At 42.2% G+C, this 19,539-nt stretch overlaps 3 protein-coding genes across 3 annotated transcripts; 1 reads left to right on the top strand and 2 right to left on the bottom strand.

Annotated features, from left to right (window-relative positions):
* Positions 1-120: 120 nt before the first annotated feature.
* On the bottom strand, positions 121-6,957 carry nop58 (NOP58 ribonucleoprotein homolog (yeast)). The gene is made up of 15 exons (XM_083633257.1): positions 6,813-6,957; positions 6,269-6,345; positions 6,051-6,103; positions 5,784-5,908; positions 5,495-5,631; positions 5,230-5,294; positions 4,494-4,628; positions 4,240-4,385; positions 3,790-3,916; positions 2,893-3,056; positions 2,319-2,453; positions 2,060-2,121; positions 1,839-1,978; positions 1,603-1,724; positions 121-1,021 (listed from the first exon to the last, which is right to left on the bottom strand). Exons 1-15 carry the CDS (start codon positions 6,855-6,857, stop codon positions 965-967), a joined length of 1,590 nt encoding a protein of 529 aa, XP_083489383.1. The 5' UTR covers positions 6,858-6,957; the 3' UTR covers positions 121-964.
* A 719-nt stretch (positions 6,958-7,676) lies between these two features.
* On the top strand, positions 7,677-12,868 carry nufip1 (nuclear FMR1 interacting protein 1). Its single transcript, XM_083633110.1, has 10 exons — positions 7,677-7,976; positions 8,460-8,548; positions 8,629-8,730; positions 8,843-8,905; positions 9,011-9,087; positions 9,328-9,420; positions 9,581-9,759; positions 9,911-10,051; positions 10,683-10,927; positions 11,531-12,868. Exons 1-10 carry the CDS (start codon positions 7,718-7,720, stop codon positions 12,089-12,091), a joined length of 1,809 nt encoding a protein of 602 aa, XP_083489236.1. The 5' UTR covers positions 7,677-7,717; the 3' UTR covers positions 12,092-12,868.
* A 1,636-nt stretch (positions 12,869-14,504) lies between these two features.
* LOC310772626 (transcriptional repressor protein YY1-like) lies at positions 14,505-18,379 on the bottom strand. Its single transcript, XM_083632472.1, has 5 exons — positions 18,150-18,379; positions 16,361-16,490; positions 15,638-15,686; positions 15,114-15,272; positions 14,505-14,915 (listed from the first exon to the last, which is right to left on the bottom strand). The coding sequence occupies exons 1-5, from the start codon at positions 18,262-18,264 to the stop codon at positions 14,682-14,684; spliced, it is 687 nt and encodes a 228-aa protein (XP_083488598.1). The 5' UTR covers positions 18,265-18,379; the 3' UTR covers positions 14,505-14,681.
* Positions 18,380-19,539: the final 1,160 nt, after the last annotated feature.

Genomic DNA, 19,539 nt, shown 5'->3' with positions numbered 1-19,539 from the left:
AGGGAGTTTAGCCCAGAATTCTGTCTTTGGTCAGATTGAATCCTATGGCATTAAATTAGAATACACTGTTATCTTATATATAATATGGGATATTGGCAAAGATCAAGCAAAACACATTGCTACAGCAAAAAAGGTTTATTTGAACAGGGCAGATGTTCACAGTCAGACAATCAAAAGTTTGTCACAAGAAAGCTGGGAAATGTTTCAGCATTGGTCACTCAGCGCTTGACACAGATGTTACAATGAAATTAATAAAACTGCAAGAAAAACGGTCAAACCAGAGTGGATTACAAACTCATAAACATGAACATAATTTTTCTAAAAAATAAAGATTTATAGTTTCCACTCATTTCATGATCAAATTACAGCCAGCTTGATTCACAATCACAGCTCTCACTCGCAGTTATAAAAGGAGATCCAATGACTGTTTTGTCCTCAGACATGCACTTTGTTGATGTCCACAATCAGGCACTCAATACACAACCTGTGAACCCAGAGTCTATCAGTCTGACGAGTCTCTCATAACTACTCATAGCATATTATGTTTTTTCAACACATTTGTCAGTTATGTCCTTACAAGTGAAGCGGATTTATCTCCCAGCCTGAAAAAAAAATATTGATGCCCTGCTCCGGTGTCCCATTTGTTTTGACTTACTCAGTATTTCAATGACGACGAAATGCTCTCATAACTTTTGTTCCTCGTGCATCAGGAAAATTCTCTCCTATAAATTGCAGTCTCCAGTTTGCAATTCACAAAAAACGGTGCAGTATCTAAGAAACAAGTTTACTGGATGACTTGGTCGTGAACTTACAAAACCCAGAAATATTGTCCGTCTGTCCCAGAGTCTTATTAGACTGATAGACTCTGGATTCCCAGATTGCTCAATACAGTCTTCTGCCTGATCAGATATATATATACAATGACATAAAAACTAAAAAATATACAGATTCTCCACCCATTTTATCAATCTTCCTCCTCCCTGGTCTTCTTTTTCTTCTTCTTTTTCTTCTTCTCTGTTGACTGGAGAAGAAAAAGACAAAAAGTGAGCGGTGAGTTAAAAGAACTTAAACTTGCTTATGTATATGTATATATATATATATATATATATATATATATATATATATATATATACACATACATACATATATACAGATCCTTTCCAAAAAATTAGAATATCATGGAAAAGTTTTTTTTTCCATAATTCCTTTCAAAAAGTGAAACTTTCATAGATTATAGTAGATTCATTACACACAAAGTGAAATATTTCCAGCCTTTATTTATTTCATTTTTCATAATTTTGGCCTTTAATTTCAAGAAATTAAAATAGTGTGAAGAAAATCAGCAGTTACTTCTTAGTTATGACTGACTCCAGCCTCAGTCCACTCCCTCTGAATCTCAGCCAAATTTGCTTTGCTTGACAATCCGCTGAAGCCCACGGTCATCCATGGTATTTCCATGATATTCTAATATATATATATACACACACAATATATATACACATATATATATATACACATATATACATATACACATATATATACTGTATACACACATATATAGATGTGTCAAATCTCTTCAGCATTGTCTTCAGACTAAGTTACCTCTGATACTGCTACTTCATCGTCTTCCTCCTTTGGTTCCTTCTCAGCCTCAGCTTTTTTATCCTTGTCCTTTTTCTTCTTCTTCTTCTTTGGAGGCTCTGCTGATGTTGATGGTTCTTCGTCTAAAGCACAACAATATAAACAAAATACCGTAAGCATCATAAACTCCAGACTTCACACAATGCACAAAAAAACACCACAAGATATGAGGAGAGGTCAGCTGCAAGTCCACCCACCTTCTGGTTCTGTTAATGTCTCCCTCTTGGGCTTTTTGACCTTGACTTTGGGCTCCTCCTCCTCTACCTCCTCAAACTTCCTCTTCTTCGAGGTGGAGGGTATTGTGGAATCCCCAGATGGATCGTACATTTTCACATCGCTGTTGAGACAGAAACTGGTTTACATCCACCATTCATATTTATATTGATAAAACCTTGGGAAGAGAGCACACTGAATTCACCTCTTGTGCTGATATTTGTCTGCCTTTGCCATAGCTTTGCCTGTCCCACTGATTCTTCGGATCTGAAAAAGCATGCCAAGACAAGATCAGACCACCAGTTAAAAAAAAAAGCACAGAACTAAGATACAACAACAGAAGGTTTTAACCATGTTAGTTGCAATGTATTTCAGAATGTGTTTACATTTTCTTATACATTTCAGTTTGACACTCCATTGAGTTACGAAGGAGAAATAGATATTTCAATTGTAATTGTACTTACTCCCTTCTCTTCCAGGTGCCGCAGTCTGGCCTCCAACTTGGCACGGTTCTCTATTCCCATTGTTGAGTTGGTGTCCTCACCCAGGGCATCATAACGAATAGCCAGAGCTGCTTTAGCTGCCAGCATTCTGGAGATCTGGACAAAGACATGCAAATGTAGATCATTAAACCATCAGATTGTGTTCACCAATCGTTACCTGGTCAGGGAGTTAAGGAGCCTGGCCTGTGGAAAAAAGCTCTTGCAGAACTTAAGGAACAACTTCATAAATATTGGTGATGATCCAGATCCGGGGTTATGGCCACAACAAGCTTTTTTTACAGAGATACTGGATTCCAAATGCTTAGGGTATGTATGCAAGGACAATAAATCTACTTAATTTAAGAGATGAAAATTATGTCTTTGATCGGTGTTTGCAGGTTTCCCTCCCCAAGTGCCTTCTACTTATCTAGTGTTTGCTGTTTTTATTGGGAATCGCATGCGGAACTACAGATGCAGTTCACTCTTGGGTAAATAATACCCATGTTTCTGCTGTAGATATTGAATATACATTCTCTAGTTTCCCTGTTGAACTCACCTTGCCCTTATTCTTCTGTGTGGTCTGACCCACGAGAGAGGCGTGGTAGATGAGACCGTACTTGGGTGTGTCTTTGCGGGTCTTCAGGGCTCTGAACAGGGCTTTCTCTGCTCCAAGAATCTGCACTGTGGAGGCCGGGTGCTTTGCCAGATTCAAAAGGGAGCCTAAACATTACAGCAACACAAAGAGAGTAAACATGCATGTCTTCACAAATATCTGTTGCTCATTTTCAAAATACTTGGAAATATTTTGGTGGGCTAGCTGAAAGCAACATTCTTTTGAAAATGTGACTGAGTGGACACTATACTTTAAGAGAGTGGTTCTCAATGTGGGATCCAGGGACCCCCCAGGGGTCCTTGAGGAGGTTCCAGGGAGTCTCCAGCAAAAAGGGGAATCATTTATTTTCACTATAATTCCATCCATAAGTAACACAATGACAGAATGTATGACTATTTTGGTAATGGGTTTCAAACACTTTCTGCAATAACATCTAAAAGCAAAGATGGGGGACTCTGCGACCAAATTTTACCAAATGAGGGTCCGTGGTCTAATTTGTGTCAGTTTAGGGGTCCTTGACATGAGCAAGTTTGAGAACCACTGCTTTAAGATACTTTTATTCTTAACTTATGAAGATTGTGAATTAGTGTGAATATTAAAATCAGGTGGTTAAACGCTTTTTAAAAAGGAACTATTAAACTTTCAAGCAGAAGAAATCACATTTCCAGCTACTTTCAGTTAGGCCACACCTTTTCTCCAGTTCGTCCCCTTATGTCTCTTGAATGCAAGCTCAGATGAGGTAGTGACTTAAAAGCATCAGTCTTATTCAGGACAGTGACATGCTGTCATCATCATCACTGCTTGGCTGTTTGCTCTAAGTATCCCTTCTCCACGACTTACCAGCATGCGAGATGAGACGGGCGCCAACCAGCTCCCCCACCATCACAGTCAGGTTGGGAGCGATGGCCGTCATGCGGTTCTTCAGGTAGTCGTACAGCTGGGCGCGGTATTCTGTGATCTCAATCACCTGGAGAGAAAACACATGGACTGTGAGATGACATTGGTAATACAGCTGCCAGAACAAATCAGCTCATCTCACTGCAGATGGGCTTCCCTGGCGCACAATTGCTCAACTGAGCATAGTGAGAATGGCGCACAAGGTGCTAGGAATGAGCATGCGATATTTGTAAACTATTTAGCCATGTGACTGTTCAGATGAGGTAGTGACTGAAAAACCCACATGATTTGTTTCAGGTCAAAGACAATAGTCGTCATCATCACCACTGTCACATGAGTTCCCTGATGTCCAAACTTATTTTTTTTGTCTAATGATGGAGGATACACACGTACCTGGTCACACAGGTGCATTATGTTGTCGATGTCCTGTTCAGACACTTCTGTTCCCATGGAGATTTCAGCGGCCAGTTTGACCTCGGCCTCGATTTCCTCTGGGAGGATGTCTGACAGATCAGTGCTGGAGACGTTTGTGCGATCGCCTGGTGACACACAGTGTGCAAACATGATTTAGTCTAGTCAACCCATATGAGATGAATGGACTTTGAAATTATTTTGTCACATAATTTAAAAATATCAATTATCATTACCTATCTTGCGAACACTTTTGCAGTAGGCCAGGTTGTCTGTGACGATCTTGCCCAGTTCGGGGAAGTGCCAGCCATACCACTCTCTGCAGCGCATGATGTAGTTGTTGAGTTCTTTGTCCAGGTCATCCAGAAGAGCTGCAGAGACACGAGAGACCACACAGCTTCAGATTATGTATTCACACGCAGTTCAGGGAAAACTACTTCATCCATCACTGAATATTGTTTTCAGGGTTCATACAGACATTACAAAATGAAACTCAAGGACTTTCAAGCAATTTTTCAAGCACGTTTTTTCATTTTAAATGAAATCCTTTCAATCAATCATTTACACAAATCAAATAATTGAGTTTCAAATATAAAGTTTGCCCAAAAGGGGCATCACATTTGCATTATATTACATTTTGTCTTTAACAAGTTAATTCTACTATCAATCTTGAGAATGGGAAGGGAAAATATTTGTCTAAAGATTGCTTTGACTTTGAACAGATGCTCATACCTCAGTAAGCACCTTTTGTCTTTTTAATACCAACTTTGGTCAAAATATAACTAAGACGTGACAGCCACTGACAGACAGTGTCATGTGGTTAATGTGAAATTCAAGGACTTTTAAGCACCTTGTTTAAAAAAGGGGCTACTTTCAAAGTATTCCAGGACTTGATTTCCCCCCTCAAAATCCAAGCCCTTCAAGCACCATGGCAGAACCTGTGTTTTGTGCTTCTCTTGTTTCAAAACTTACAGATGGCCTGTACAATCATGGTGTCCACTTTGTCCGGACTGAACTTCAGCTTGTAGCGGGATAAACTGGAGAACACAAAGAAAAACAGAATGTCGACCAGCAAGTTAATTCACATGATGTTTATTATTCTGCTATAGCATGGGGGAGGCCGCTAACTCAGTGGTAGTGACGAATGCTGAGGAAAATCAACACAAAGTTTCAGTCAGCAAGTGTAATCATAGGTAGCGGTCAGATTCATATACAACACTGTCTTTGTGTCACCTACCTGTGAGCCAGCCCCAGGGACATGGCGCTGATCTCCCTGGGAGGAAGTCCAGTGATGAGGCCCTCCATTTGGTTCCTGATGCCTCTCATCAGTTCAGCCACAGCAGGGCTGTGGATGCAGCTCAGGTTCAGCTTGTCCTACAAAACAGTTTGAGTTTAAGCCATGCAAGTTTTAAAATTGGAATTGGGGCTATCTTGTATCTATGCAAATGTTGTTGTTTTGAGTGCACACTTTCTAAACATATTTCATTTCTACCAAATTCTGGTGGTTTATTTGTTGGACCTCTTACTTTGATGGCCCCACCAAGTTTTGCATCACTGATGGCCAGCTGCTCGTGAGCCTCCTTGGCCACGACCTTCTTCAGAACTTTCTTCAGACTCTTGCCGATTTTTCCCTCGGTCATGGCAGTGGCAGCTGAGTGGCAGAGGATAGGAAGATCACATCAAATACACACTGGACCACCCACATAAGCTGAGGTTCAGTCATCTTCCATTATGAATGAGTGTGAGTTATACTAAAGAAAACAAATTCTGGGGACAAAAACTAATTCCATTACCTGCCAGCGCCTCTGTTGTGTCCTGAAACTTCTCAAAGTGCTTCAACTTCACACTGGCAGGGTAAAAGTAACACATTTAAGACAGCGATTCACATCCACTGCACATGAAATATGCTCAATGACAAGATGGGAACTCACTGACTTGTCAACATCTGTGATAACATTAATATACCACCTGCTCTTATATGGAGCAACATACTCTGCAGCAACATACTCACACTTTGTTTGCCTTTTCAGGTGTCTCAAACTCCTTCCATAGGCTGTCGACCTGTTGCAGTTTGGACTCATCAAGGACCTGAATTATGACACATTAGTAAATTTAGCTGGGTGCACAAAAATCGGATCGGGCTTTGATCAGGGGAATATCATTATTATACAGTCTCGTACTAAATTACCACTATGCATGTGAGTGTTGAGTTGTGCGGATGCAGTAGTGGTCGCAGTCTGTAACCACATGCACACGTGGTTACTGGGCCTTCACGCAGATATCTAGTTAGCTTGTGCATTAGCCACGACAGCAGTATACGATTCATAGACAAGAAAAGTTGATTCTGCGTGTTACTACAGTATTAATTAAAATGTAAGGCTATTTGTTCCATGTTACTGGCCACTGATAACGTTAACATTAAATCAACATGGGCAGTGGGGTAGGGTAACTAATGCTAGCTGTCTGGCTAATGTGAGCTAACTCAGGCTACGTCAATGAAATGGAAAATAATCGCCCGATCTTTACCAGACAGGAAACAAAAGCTCAATACATACTTTGAAGATCGCAAATCCAGCGGCGGTCTCGAATAGCACAAGCATTTTGCCAGCTATTCAAGTTTCTTGTATTAAGAGTGCGGTTGCTCTCTTATGAGAGAGCTTTCAGGTTTTTCCTCCCAAGTCACCACGCTGCTGTGCCGAGTACTGCCCAGAGCCTCTCGCTGAACCACACGCGGTGAGAGAGCGGACCCGGAAGCAGCAGGGTTGCCAGGTCCCACCGGTCACACCCGATTTGGTACTTCGCACAGAACATTATAATTCATTGTTTTACATACAATTCAGCTTGTTTGAAACCACGCACCACTACAGCTTCTGTTTTCAGCACAACTAAAACATCATCCAACGCCATGTTGCAGTTTAAAATTATTTCCCTGTTAAATCACCAACTGACTTGACAACTCTGTAGGCATAAAAAAAACGTGCAAAAACCTACTAGCAGTGCCACTAGGTTTATTTGCCTTTATGCAGTAAGTAAATTTAGTTAATTCGATGCTAACTTTATCTAACGTTACAACATTAATACGTTTTTTCTGCAACCTGGCAACCTAAGATGAAATGTCGCGAGAAGTTGTACCAGGTACCAAATTAAGTGAGAAAATGTTGCATTAGAAGGTGTGTCCATCGTATTCAAATAGCAAGAAAACCATAGGAAATCTTGGTGTAAAGTAATTATAATTAATTTCATGCTAATGATTAGCTAGCTGCTCACATTCTCACATTTTATGTCCTTCCTGATCTCGTTGATTTTTTTTTTATCTCGCGGAAGTGACGCGGACGGTAGACTAGAGCAAAACATCCACATGTGAGACCTGCATGTGGTGCGAAATCCAACTTTAGCGTCAATTGACTTCACTGTTCACTCCTCGGGCTTTCGACGTGGATAACGACTCATCACGGTCACTATGAACGAACCGGAGCGCTACCCTCCGCCGAGTTTTGGCTGTCCTGGTCAGGCTCCCCTCATCAGACCCCCGTCCTTCCAGCCGCGGCAGCCCCGCTGCAGCAACTTCCAGCCCGACATGTGGAGCTGGCCCGTGACGCCCTCTGACCCATGGGAGCACGGCGGCCAGGCGAGCTGGCATCGCGGGGCAACGGCAGGTTTGGGGGACCGAGGTGGAGGTCCAAGAGGCCGTGGAAACTACGGAGCAAGACGTCCATACGGTGAATATTATCCAGCAAGGCTTCTTGGGACTTGGGCTTCTTCAGCTGTGCCTTGCTTAAGTGGTTCTCCTGTTGCCTCACAGCAAGAAGGTCCTGGGTGTGTGTTTTCTCTGGGTGCTCCAGTTTCCTCCTACCACCAAAAGACATGTATGTTAGGGTTCATACTCCTGTCAGTGCCCCTGACCAAGGCACTGGCAAACGAACTGGAGTTATTCCCCGGGCGCTGCACAGCGGCTGCCCACTGCTCCTAGTTCTAGGAAGGTTCCTAGTAGAGGATGGGTCAAATCATGCAGAGGATGAATTTCCCCATGGGGATAAATAAAGGATAACTTAACTTAACTTAACTTACAACCTATATAAGTGTAAGGGATTGATTCTTAAATGTGGTCAGTGGGAGTCCTCACAAATATAGTAATGTGTGTCTGTATCTGTTTTATGAGTGTGTTATTTTCATTCCTGAAACATCAATCTTATCCTTCTCAGGTCAAGACTTCCATCATGGAGGGCGTCAAGGTGGCCATCGAGGTGGAAGACACAATAATTACGGACCGGCCAACAACCATGGGAAAAAGGTAAATACTATTCTTTGTAGGATTTTGTCATTCAAGGTGATGGTGATGTATGGTCAATTGACTTTGTCTGTATCCCACAGAAAAACAAGAAAGAACCTGAGTATTCTCATTTCTGTGACACCTGTGACCGGGGATTCAAAAACGAAGAAAAGTACAATGAGCATATTTCTCAACATGTCGAGGTAATTTACTGGACTTAATGGAGATGTTTATTTTATTTTCATGTTGGTGTTGCTTGTTTATGGTGGTAATCAATATTCACAACTTTGTCTCACTGAATTGTCTCTTTCCAAGTGTTCTGTTCCCGGCTGCAGCTTCACAGCTCATGAAAAAATTGTCAGCATCCATTGGAAAAACGTAAGTGAACTCAGTGCTGTTACTGTAACATCCTAAACTTTGGCTCTGAGACTCTGAAACTTTGGCTTGCTATAATCAGTCTTTTTTATATCCTATCTTCCACAGAGCCATGCCCCGGGAGCTAAAAGAATCAAGCTGGACACAATAGACGAGATTGCCAAATGGAGAGCGGAGCGGCGCAAGTCAGTATTCACAAACTCATCTTTAGAGCCTGTTTGTGGCTCTTTGGTGGTATCTCCTTGTGCTTTTTTGCCCCTGACCAATTTCTGCCATTATAACACCAGGTGGCACAAATATCATGTCTTTTTTTTCACCCACAAGTGTAACACATGATGTTCAGTTGGAAGCCACCAGCACCAAGTGAAGCACATGTCATCAACATGTTATGAGTGTCTTTGTTCAACCCAAATGTGTCATTCCAGGAATTATCCAACACTTCAGAATGTGGAGAAGAAGAGAAAATTGCTAGAGGACCGGGAGGAGAGAGGAGGGGTTCTGGAGACTGCCCAGTTTGGGTATGTCTACAAATCACGTGCAAATTACATACATAATTGTAATAAGTCCCATTGTTGTATTGAATTAATCTCTCTATCCTTCAAACAAGAAAACAATAATTAATTTGCGGGAACAACATAAAAATAACCTTTTATTTTATATTTTTTTATTCATTACCAGACGAATGAGAGGCAGAGGACGGGGGCGACGAGGGCGCGGGTGGGGTAACAGAAGGTTCCAAGAGGGAAACCAACAAGGCCCTCAGAACCCAGAATACAGTGCTTCAGAGCGGCCTCTGCCCCTCACTCGGCCGCTCAACAACGGGGATCCACTGGGCGCTCTGATCAACAGCGACCCTGGTGAGTGACTTGTCTAACAGAGACAGCGGCTGTATTCAACGGACACTGTATACATGGCAGAATCGGCAATAAAGGCTAATTTCAGAACCTCAGAGAAAATCAGATGGAAACCGATGTCTAGTCTGCAATGCTATGCTTCTGCGTTTCCCAGATTGGGACAGAGAGGAGCCAGCTGGTGACTCCAGGCATGCCGGGCTGGTGGTGCCCCCGAAACAAATGAGTTCAGCACTGGGCTCCCTGCTCGCCAACTACGGCTCCATGAGCGAGAGTGACAGTGACAAGGAGCCAGAAGGTGAGTTGACCACTCCTCTTCTTCACCCCCTGCAGGATAGAGCCTGTGCCTCAGAAGACATGCTGTCTAGTGCCAGCGCATCAGGATGACCAGGATTCACAAGCACAGGGATGCAAACCTTTTTGATCCCAAAATAGGGCACTTAAGTGACTGGATTTGAGTGGTTTGGTGTCTGCCCTGGTATGTCACCTTTTTCACTCTCCATGACTTTGCATCCCTGCAAGCACTAAGAAGTCATTTCATGCTGTGTGCGTATTGGTGTCACTTTGCTGAAGATGATGACGTATATGTATAGGGAAGTCTGCTGGTACATTTCTTCACCTGTCGTAGCGTTAATGTGTGCCATAAATGTCTGCTGTATGAACATGGTGAAGAAACCTTTTTATGTTTGGAAGTTGCTGGTAGAAAATGTCAATAATGACTCACTTGTCTTGGAGGGTTTATTTGCTGGTATGGAAAATCTTGAAAAGTATGGAAAATTAACTTGAGAATTTCCAGTTCTTGAAAAGTTCTGATCATCATGCATCATAGAACACTGAACAAAATCTTCTAATGGCGGCAAGAAATTAAGCTGCATTATAGTCACTGTATGTTTGTGCCGCTATATATATATATATTATATGTGTTTCAGCCATCCCCATCCAGAGAGGGAACACACTGGTGCAAGAAAACCAGGCCCTCCTACAGACTCTACCGCCAAAGTCCCAGGACAGGAGACCTTATGGGGGTGCGGAAACCCACCGAGACCCCCAGCCTGGCTCCACCCCTCACACACCAGACAGCAGAAGAGGCAGAGGGGGAAGGCGAGGGAGAGGCGGCAGGGGAGGAAGAGGCGGAGCCACACCTCAACAACGACGTGCCACTCTGCTTGAGATGGTAAGGAGGCAGTTGAGAGCACACAGGCGTCTTTTCATTTCAGATACATTTAACTAGAAATGTCTTTCTGAATATCTTCTTAATATACTATCTTTATTTCTAGTGTGCTCGCCTGCTTTGAGCAATTATCCTCTGCCCCAGAATCCCTTGACTTATTACAGCAGTGAGATTCAGCAGAGATATTCAAACACTGTAGTTTTCTTGTGTCAATGCCGTTATAGACAAAAGCCCTCAGTAAAAGGGCTTTGTTCAGGTGAGTCAAGTGTTCAGAAAAGTGACATCTTGATAGAAATGAAGGAGCGGGCACTGCACCGCTCTGTCTCTCCAAATGCCCTGCCTGCCCCACAATGCATTGCATGGCTGCCTCAATACATAATGAATGGGAAGCATGGAAAAATCCACTCAAGTGGACACAAGGCATAAGTTGAGAAATATAATGTACGTTTATGCACACTCTACATTCTGAACTATAATGTACGAACGAATTAACTAATAATCACACAGTTCACTCCAAAATGAAATTTTGAATCAACAAAATCAATTTTCCGCAACACAGTTCTGATAGGCATGATGAACTACTGTATTATCTTTCGTTCTGTTCAGTTGCTGGCCCCAGACATCCGCTACGAGAGGAATGTCCTCCTCCAGTGCGTACGCTACATTGTCCGAAACAACTTCTTTGGACTGGAGAGCAGATCTGGGAATCAGGAGGCGAGCAAGGCTACACACAACATTAGAGAGCGCCACGGGACACAGGAAATGACATCAGAGGAACAGAGGTGTTCCACCCTGTCGACCTCACTGGTCGGTGGAGAAAGAGGCTCGACAGGTGATGTTGCATCACATGAAGGCGCTGCAGAGCCGGGAGTTAACCACCAGGCGTCAGAAAGTGGACTGTTGGCTAGAATGAGCCAGGGGTCAAACCCCAGTGCAGCTGTAGATGCCACAGACACCTTGCTTTATCAGCATGTGCCACAAACCTGCAACATCACTGAAAGTCCAGGGACAGAGTGCAGCCAGGAGAAGCCATTACTGAGCGAGCAAGTCCACTTGGAACAATCCCACGATCCTCCAGTGGACTCTGCACAAAATTTAGATGAGCTCCTACCTGCCCCTTATATTTATGATGATGAAATATGGGAGAGTCCTGGTGCTGATATGTAAAATTCCCAGGGGAAAGATTTACTAATATAGATCAACCTTATTTTGTCTCCCCAAACATAAAACTGAGACATTTATGTCACTCGGTCTTGGGTGAATGTTAATGACGACATGCTTCTGTCTACAGAAGTTCTTTTTGTTTTCTGTTTCTTATGTGATTACAGGTATGTTACAGGGTTCCCACACATTTTCATGGACACAATTTCAAAACTTTTCCATGACTTTTCAAGGATCCAAAATAGAATTTCCATGTAATGTTAGGTGGGGACTCTGAATCAATACCAGGAATTATTACTACATTGGACAAATAGGACACACCTCTTTATGTAGAATTTTAGTGTCACTGCATGGAAGCTATTGAAATAAAACGTGAATTTTCATTAAAATATTAACATAAAATACAAGCACTAAAATCCAATACCACAGCTACAGAAAATCTATTTGCAGTTATGTTACATTATGTGAGGTTATCCATGGAAGATTACTGTAACAATTTCATTACACACAACAAAATTCCATTACTTTTTCAAGGATTTTACTAATTCCATGACTTTTCCAGGCCTGGAAAAAGTGATTTTGAAATTCCATGACTTTTCCAGGTTTTCCATGATCGTGGGAACCATGATGTTAGCGTTACTAACAAGCTTCTATTGTACCATACCACGTGATGATTTTCTTTTTCATTATGGAGATTAATATTTTTCATAATTATATATATAATTGAGGTTCTTTGTCCTTTGAAAATGTGTTGCGTGAGGATTTTGGGTATGATTAAACATAAATCAGTCTTCACAGAAAGCTGGACTTATATCTGTGTTTATTCTGTACCGTTTTGTAACATGCAATCTTTTGACTCACTGTTTAAATTGTTGTCTGAAACCAATGTATTAAATGATCATGATAAAAACATACAATCTTCAAATAACAAATGGCCACAACAATTAATAGAGGACACTCGATAGAGTGCATACTTCCGCTACAAAGTTTTGTGGTGTTCCATGAATCCGTGTGGAAGATAAGTGCTGTTTTGTGATTGCGTGAGTGTCCTAAGTTGGTCTTGACCAACCTTTCTGTCAAGTTTGGTGCAACTCCGTTCATAACGTTTTGAGATATCCTGCAGACAGACAAATGGGCGAAAACATAATCCGGGCCTTTGGCCCAGCCAACTCTGCGGCACCGGCAGATGTATTTAATGCTCACATCATCAAATAATGAATATTTTTGTCACAGACCTCGATACCTTGGCTCAAAAACTGACACACCACAAGCCTTTTTCACCTCAGCCATTCTGTGTCCAAAAGGCAGGAAGTAACACAGGTGGAAGCCAGGGTGGGACTTACCACGGAGGCCATCAGGCCATGGCCTCCATTGCCCCTCCCTCTGGCTGTGATACCCTGAGATCCCTAAGGCCACCATGGCAGTGTCCTGCTACCAGTCTGCTACTGTCAGTTGCTTTAAAAATCATCAGTGGTCTCAGTTTAATGTAGCAGATGCAAAGGATGTCATTGAATCATTTTAACACATTTCAGAAAAAAACACTTCATGTCAATAGAGCAATGGCCTTTGTGCCCTAAAAGAATTTTGATGCCGAAGGCTAGATGGCCTTGCCCCTAAAATGACGAAATTCCCACCCTGGTGCAAGCAAAGAATGGATTGGAAGTTGGAAACCCTCAATGTTTGCTTGCACCTGTGTTACTTCCTGCCTTTTAGACACAAAATGGCTCCTGGTGATAAAGGCCCATAAAACACACTACTGACAAGACCAGAAAATGGCTTCAAAGGCAGGAAGCAACAATGCCATTTTATTCAGTTCGTTTTGTCAAGTTGCAATGCATCATATCTGAGTGGCAGCCACAGTCCCAACTGCATTCTGGTGTCTGTGCCGTGGTATTCAACATCCTACAGTCAGTGAGCAGTTGGTTCAAATTTAAAGGCCATAACACAGGGGACATTTACAGGTAACGTCACGGTCATCCTCGCTCATGGATTGGTCAATCAAAAGTGGTTAAATGCATGAAATAAGGTCTGTGGTTAACACAAGTTTATGAGACAGCAAATTTTGTGTTCAACATTTTACCACTTATGACTTGAATCGTAAATAAGAGAAATAGTTCAGTTTTGGATTGGGGTGTTTTGAGGAGGGGGGCGGTCTTGCGTGGGACCCTCACGTCACCTCACAACTTGGTTTTCACTTTGAGAAACATATCGAAGAGGCTGTCTGAGAGAGCCAAGTCATTAAAAAAAAAATACATATCCATCCTGACCCCTATATTAAAATGGAAATGAAAAAAACTGAATTTGAAAAAATAAAATAAAACTGAATTTGGAAGGGGAAAAAAGTTTTCATTTGGACTTAGAAAAGGAATTTGGATTCCCACTTGAGACAAAGTCAATACAAATAACTTTTCAGGTGCACATCCATGAATTAACATCTTCACAAGAAGAAACCGGCGTCTTTTCCTTCCGGGTAATGCCAAGGCAGGGGAGGAAGTCTTGTTCTCACCTCCATAGGCGTATCAAAAAGTTTTAACCTGTAATGTAGAGACAATACAAAGGGGATACAATATCTCACAATGGAGCAGGCCACAGGATATTAGGTATCTGAAGGAGTTGAGGTATGGAATGGTTGGTAGGCTAGTTGATAGTCATTTCGCTGGTTTTTAGGTCTGTGCGTGAGGATGTGAGACTTCAGGTTGTTTGACTGGACAAACTTCTTGTTGCAGTGGTCGAAGGGGCACACAAAGGGGCGGTCTCCAGTGTGAATACGCATGTGTGTGCGCAAGTTAAAGTCCAGAGAGAACCGCTTGCCGCAGCCCTCGAATGTGCACTGGGGACAAAACACAAAGCGTTAAACTGCTGGCTTGCCTCAACTCTGCTTGCTTTAACAGATAAAAAGTGATGTCATGTTCCAAAAGTTCGGCTTCATTGCAGTGTTTTCGTCCAGTCCAACTTGTATACAAAGTGATTGGTAAATTATACCGCCGTTTCCAGAGGAAGGGGGTTGGTGGGGAGCGAAGCCACTCACCTGGAAAGGTTGCTCTCTTGTGTGTACGAGTTGGTGCCTCTTCAGTTTCGAGTTCTCCGCAAAGCCTCTGCCACACTCGCGGCAGACATGCGCGCGCGGCCCGTGGGTGTGTAAGTGCTTTCTCATGGCGCAGTTGTCCCTGAACATCTTGCTACATCCCTGAGGCAAAGATTAAATGCACATTATGCACTTAACTGTGCAGCCCTCTTGAGCTCTTGATAGATCAGAATGTTGAGAAGTTTTCTTCATACCAATATAATATATACCGACAACATATTGAGGTAACTATCTCAACATGATATAAACACATACACACACCAGGATGAGGAACTATTCATTTACCTTAATTCTATCTTACAAGCAGTATTGCCAATATCAAATATAATGTATATGAGAAGATTTAACATTCCATAGATTCATGAACCATCACATGACACAGGTAGGTCAATGAACTAAAACTACTATCATCATATAGACTTCTTATATGACAAATACCGATGTAACATAGAGAACACCATACTCACGTTGTGTGGACAGGGTATCGTTCTGGGAGCATAGTCTTTTGGCTTCATTCTGCAGTGGAAACACATGAACTGTCACATTCTTACAGAAAAGAACTGTCTGCACTCGCAATTTGAGAAAACACCAAGAACTGTTGTTACTTTTTAAAAACATACGGTATTTGATTGGGGGGGGGGGGGGGGGGCATTCAAAGTGGCCACTGTCATTTTGATGCCACCAGTGCACCAGTGTCCAATTTAACATCGATGTTTTCTGCCCTATGGTTTATTTTGGATGGACAGAGAAGGTATTCCAGAGGGTTGCTTGCTACATCTTTATGCACAAGAAATTCGTTCACAATTTCTCCCTTTCTCACGTGCTGTTTTAGTAGTTTATTTTATTGCCTTTTTGAAACTTATGTTGAAAAGTGCTGTATGAATAATAGTGTGATCCTCCCAAGTGCTATGTCCTGCCGGTGAAGCCCCCCGCTGTCAGGTAAAAAGAAGCGGCTGGCAACTGCGCATGTCGGAGGAAGCATGGTGCTAGTCTACGGATCTCCCCAGATCGGCAGAGGGTGTGCAGCGACCGGGCAGCAGGAGGAAATTAGCCAAGTACAATTGGGGAGAAAAATCTGGAAAAATAATAAAATAATAAAACCTTTTTTTAAGTGCTCATGAACATTATTATTGTATTATGGTCCACGAACTCTGACTGGACAACCGGGGAGCGTCCCAGTTAACACTCACCGTGCAAACTTTGCCAGCTGTTTGGGATCTGACAGGTCGATGCTTGGGATGTCTCCTGGAGCAGGCATGTATTCAGAGTAGATGGAGATGTTCTCACCAATGTTCTCATGGTTGATGTCCATCGTGTCATCTATGAGTGTGACACAGAGTGAGCAGAACTCAGCCAGTGATGCATCGTAATGTAGCATTGTCTATCTAGCATTGCAGCTAACCAATGCTGATTCTGATTGGCTAAGTGGCCTCAAAAGTAAAAAATAGTCACAGAAGCAACAGTGTTACATCAGCAGTAGGTACCGTTTGGGCAGTATCTATTTTTTCATACCTTGCTGACATTAGACCCTGGTATAAGGTATATGACGGTATTAGTTTCATCAGCGGGGTGGGTGTGTGGGGTGTAGGAGTAACCAGCCAATTGTGTTGTTTCTTTTCTACTTCCAAATAATTCTTCTGTTGGCTAAGATTCTGTTGTATGAATTCATGTCCATCAATCCAAAAAAAAGTTGCAACTTCTGTGTTTTAGAAAATGTTATTTACATTCACAGTATTGTTCACAAATGTCTTCAATGGAGAATGACAAATAAAAGGAACAGAATGGACACCGTTATGGGTAAGACTGTAACATGTTCAGTTTAAAGTGGTCTTAAACAATATAGTGTTGCTTTTAACACATTATGCTTGCCTATTAATAAGGTTAAAAAAGTACCCTACAATAAAATAAAAATTGATAAAAAATAACTTAGGCTAAGCCCAACACAGGCAAGGACACTTGCAACTAATTTGGCTGAACAAAAAAGATAGAAAACGGTTTTGACGGTATTGAAAATCATATCGTCAGTGTTTCTAAATACCCCGGTATACCGCAATATCTTAATACCACCCAAGCCTAATCAGCAGCTTGTAAATAGAAATGTCATTCCTAATTGGCACATGCATGCATGCACGCACGCACGCACGCACACATAACGGAGTGACACTCTTGTTTGGTAGAAACTATTTGCCCATGTAAAATGAAATGTAACCATGGATAAGACTGTTGTAGTAGATCGGCTCGCTACCTGCTAAAACATGAGTGTGGTGGAACACACAACTCTGACACATCTGGGGAACATCTGCACCCTGGTGGTAGTAGTTGTAGTATCAGTAGAAGTAGCAGCAATAGTAGTAGTAGTAAACCTATATAAAATATAACCCCAAGTGGCAATAATCGGGGGTCCAAGCAGATTGCGAAAAAATTTGACATTTGACATTTTAGAGCACAAGACCAAATGCAGATGACTTGAGAGGTTAAATGATGAAAGAATTTTGACTCTAAGCCAGGCCATTTGAGAAAATTGCAAAAACCTAAACTTGATTCCTACAGTGCCACCTTTAGTCAATGAGTGTAATTTTATGTCCCTGAGATTAAAGTGGGTGGAATTTGCAACCCACCTGCCAAGTGCCAATTTAGAGTTTTGGTCAGCAGTGGATCAATGCTTGGGCCCCTAAATATAGCTGCAAAATTCTGATGGTTTCGGTCAAGCGTATTGTCAAATATTTTGTTTAAGTTTGATCAAGCATTTGGCGAAATAGAAAAAGTTATGCATAGTTTGCATACAGTACAAAATACAGCTAGATTTTGCCAAGGTTTGACCAATCTGAACACTTGATATCTACCATAGAATGTGTCAATTTTGGCAGCATATGAATGAAGACTTGTGGAGATTTTTGTTATTATTTTGGAATGCGAAATACTATTGGTTAGAAAATAAGAGAAAACCCCCCCCAAAATTATTAATAATAAAAAAGACACCTTCAAGCGGGGGGTAACCCTGTTGTAGGGAATCGCAAATCCCAGCCGCGCTGGGTGGCGGTACGACGCCCTGCCAGGCCGTGCTAGGCCAGCTTTTTGTATGGAAAACCCCCATAGCTGGATCCAAGTTCCCGGCTGGTTCCGATGCTCCACAGTTCTCTCCATCAGCTTCTGTTTTAATCAGTGTCTCTTCATCTTCATGTTTCCAAGGGACAGGAGTGAATGGGAAATCGCTCATATCATCCACCTGCAGCCCTTGAAGCTGCTCTCCCTCCTGACTGATGCATAGTTCCTCCTGTTCCTCTTTAATGTGTGGGGGCTCTGGGTCCTCCCATTGAAGCTGCTCGCCATCCTGATTGGTCCAGAGTTCCTCCTGTTTATCTTTAATGTGCAGGGGCTCTGGGTCCTCCTGGTCCACAGTGGGGTTCCACTCTTGTTGCTCAGGGGGAACCTCTTCTTCACTGACCAGCAGCTGCTGAACGTCTAACAGGATAGACAACAAATATAGAACCAGTTCATTGCTATTTTTAAATTATATCTACTGAACAACAGCTGCTTAGGGAAGGCTGAAATAACCCAAGAACTGAGGGTCCATGGTGCTTTGGTGCAATGTGGTTAACTGACCAAGGGTAAGTTTACTCTGTCTTGATGAGAGAGACACATGCCTACACAGTAAAAGGCACAATCCATACCTTAGCTTAGGCCAGAAAAAAAGAGGATTCCTGCACACTGTCCTTTAGTTGCAATAACAATGTTTCTGTCCTCAGACCTTCATCAGGGGAAAAAAATGTATTACCTGATTTCCCCCCTTGATGAAGGTCTAAGGACCAAAACGTTGTTATATAATAAAGTTTATTGCAAGTAAAGGACAGTGTGGGGGAATGCTCTTTTTTCTGGCCTATGGACTTCTCTGATGCACCTGTCCACAAGAAATTGAAGGTGTGCATTAGCTCCTTTTTTCACAATCCATCCATACCTTAACACAGTGATTTTCTAACCATGCCTGGAGTGAGAAGGGTCTGGTTTCCTTCAGAGTCCTATACATCGATGGTCATTTCACATCCTTTGATCTTCTGAAGAGGAAATTTGAGTTGCCCAACACACACTGGTTCAGATACCTACAAGTTAGAAATGATGTTTGATCCAAGATTCGTGACTTTGAAGTTCTCCCAAATTAACATGCTTTTTTTTATGTTTTATCGAGTCCCCCCCACTCCAGGCATCTTATTTCTAGATTTGTGTGTTTATTTGATGGCTGCATCAGAGCCCCACTGAGAGGATTAGAGAGGCATGGCAGGAGGAACTTGGTGTTGATTTATCTGAAATCATATGGGACAGGAGTCTATCTGTGGTCTGTGGTCCAACTCTGCTCAATTAACAGCAGACATTC

Source organism: Poromitra crassiceps, assembly GCF_964638095.1.
Source record: "Poromitra crassiceps genome assembly, chromosome: 3".
Lineage (NCBI taxonomy): Eukaryota > Metazoa > Chordata > Actinopteri > Beryciformes > Melamphaidae > Poromitra > Poromitra crassiceps.
The sequence above is the reverse complement of the archived record's forward strand: the minus strand, read 5'-3'. Positions and strand labels throughout refer to the sequence as shown.